General features: G+C 40.8%; 1 protein-coding gene across 1 annotated transcript in view; it reads left to right on the forward strand.

Annotated features, from left to right (window-relative positions):
- The window catches only part of GGPS1 (geranylgeranyl diphosphate synthase 1), a 24,817-nt gene extending 23,631 nt beyond the window's left edge, over positions 1–1,186 (forward strand). The window contains exon 4 of the mRNA XM_003797441.2: positions 348–1,186. Coding sequence (XP_003797489.1) covers positions 348–1,121 — 774 coding nt within the window. The 3' untranslated portion in view covers positions 1,122–1,186. The remainder of the gene's footprint in view (positions 1–347) is intronic.
- Positions 1,187–2,887: the final 1,701 nt, after the last annotated feature.

Below are 2,887 nucleotides of genomic sequence, written 5' to 3' on the forward strand. Positions count from 1 at the left end.
AAAAAAAAAAATGCTTATGCAATACGTTATTTTATGTTGAGGTTGCTAAATAATTATTCATTGTAACAGTTAACACACCTTATAGCCAGGCATTGTGGTGGGCGCCTATAGTCCCGGCTACCTGTGAGGCTGAATAAGAGAATCACTTAATGCCCCAGGGTTTACTGTGAGGTTACTGTGAGCTGTGACGCCACAGCACTCTACTGAGGGCGACATAATAAGACTGTCTCCAAAAAAATAAAAAATAAAAAAGAAGACACTTGAGACTTTTATAAACTGTTAATGTAAATATAAGCTATTTATTGAACAGTTCTAATAAAGTGAAATTTTTAATTCTTTCTTACCAGATTATCATTGAAGTGACAGAAATGTTGCATAATGCCAGTTTACTTATTGATGATATTGAAGACAACTCAAAACTCCGACGTGGCTTTCCCGTGGCACACAGCATCTATGGAATTCCATCTGTCATCAATTCTGCCAACTATGTATATTTCCTTGGCTTGGAGAAAGTCTTAACCCTTGATCATCCAGATGCAGTAAAGCTTTTCACCCGCCAGCTTTTGGAACTCCATCAGGGACAAGGCCTAGATATTTACTGGAGGGATCATTATACTTGTCCCACTGAAGAAGAATATAGAGCTATGGTGCTGCAAAAGACAGGTGGGCTGTTTGGATTAGCAGTAGGTCTCATGCAGTTGTTCTCTGATTACAAAGAAGATTTAAAGCCACTACTTGATACTCTTGGTCTCTTTTTTCAAATTAGGGATGATTATGCTAATCTACACTCTAAAGAATATAGTGAAAACAAAAGTTTTTGTGAAGATCTAACAGAGGGAAAGTTCTCATTCCCTACTATTCATGCCATTTGGTCTAGGCCTGAAAGCACCCAGGTGCAGAATATCTTGCGCCAGAGAACAGAAAACATAGATATTAAAAAATACTGTGTCCACTATCTTGAGGAGGTAGGTTCTTTTGAATATACTCGAAATACTCTTAAAGAGCTTGAATCTAAAGCCTACAAACAAATTGATGCATGTGGTGGGAACCCTCAGCTAGTAGCCCTAATAAAGCATTTAAGTAAGATGTTTAAAGAAGAAAATGAATTAAGTTATTCTTGATTGATCCTGAAAGCTTGTTTTTAGCTAATTTTTTTTTTTTTTACTCTTTTAGCCTATCACCTTTTTAAAAATTTGATTCAAGCTGTTATTCTCCAAAAACTAATTAAATTGGGGAGATAGGAATTTGTTTCAATTTAGAAACCCATCTATAGGCTGAGCATGATGGCTCACACCTGTAATCCTAGCACTCTGGGAGGCCGTGGTAGGTGGATTGCCTGAGCTCACGGGTTCAAGACCAACCTGAGCTAGAGCGAGATTACCCCCCCCAATCTCTACTAAAAATAGAAAAACTGAAATAAGAGGATCACTTGAGCATAAGAGTTGGAGGTTGCTGTGAGCCATGACACTGCAGCACTCTACCTAGGATGACAGCTTGAGATCCTGTCTCAAAAAAAAAAAAAAGAAGAAGAAGATGAAACCCATCTGCACAGATAATCATAATAGAAAGCTGAAGGAATCTAAAGGAGCCACATTTATAAAGGTCTAATTTGAATGTCAGAAATCACTGTAGCAGGATATTGTGACCAACTCACCCCTACTACCACAAATGTTCTGTTGAGTCTGTCAATAAAAAAGACTTGAGCTTCCAAGAATTTTGATCCTGATATTTCTGTGCTATCTGAGCAGCTGCCAATTCATCTATTCCAGTTCCAAGCCATTTTCTTTTCAGCTAGTGGGCCCAAAGACCACAAAGCTCTTTTCTCTTAAATGCTGATTCTACAAATATCTCAGTGTCTGGCCCAGCACGGTGGCTCATGCCTATAATTCTAACACTGGGAGGCCAATGCAGGTGGCTTGCTTGAGCTCACCAGTTCGAGACCAGCCTGAGCAAGAGTGAGACCCCATCTCTTAAAAACAAAGCCAGGTGTGGGGCGGCACCCCCATATATCAAGGGTGGCAGATTCAAACCCAATCCCAGCCAACCTGCAACAAAAAAACAGCCAGGAGTTGTGGTGGGTGCCTGTGGTCCCAGCTACTTGAGAGACTGAGGCAAGAGAATTGCCTAAGCCCAGGAGTTGGAGGTTGCTGTGAGCTGTGATGCAATGGCACTCTACCCAGGGCAACAGCTTGAGGCTGTGTCTCAAAAAATAATAAAAGTGATATGGAAACTTTTTAAATATATATATAGAAACTGCCTATGGTATGGTATTTGTGCTATAATAAGGAAATCTGAACTTTATGAAACTTTACTTTTAAAAAAAACATTTCTGGGCAGTGCCAGTGGCTCAGTGAATAGGGTGCCAGCCCCATATACTGAGGGTGGCAGGTTCAAACCTGGCCTCAGCCAAATTATAGCTAGGTGTTGTAGCAGGCATCTGTAGTCCCAGCTATTTGGGAGGCTGAGGCAAGAGAATCGCTTAAGCCCAAGAGTTTGAGGTTGCTGTGAGCTGTGATGCCACAGCACTCTGCCCAGGGCGACACCTTGAGATTCTGTCTCAAAAAAAAAAAGATGTTCTTGTTTCTCTATTGGTGTTTCCTTAGACTACTATGTTTCTCCCAGGCACCTACAATTCTCACACATATGTCAATGAGTGGGATATTCCACTTTTACTGATAGAATTTCAAACAGCAAAGCTTCTGAAAGTTTATTTTAAGGAACAAAGTGATAGAGTCAAAGGTAGGAACCCTGCCCAAATACAGTAATCTAAATGGATCAACCTCTATTCTTTCGATGGATGTCCTACCCTGGGAAGGTGGATGTGCCAACCCCCCACCCTTGCAGCCTTTAAACCCCCATACACCATCACCCATGCGCTGACTTCTTT

Source organism: Otolemur garnettii, unplaced genomic scaffold (assembly GCF_000181295.1).
Source record: "Otolemur garnettii isolate 467f Iridium unplaced genomic scaffold, OtoGar3 scaffold00116, whole genome shotgun sequence".
Taxonomy (NCBI): Eukaryota; Metazoa; Chordata; class Mammalia; order Primates; family Galagidae; genus Otolemur; species Otolemur garnettii.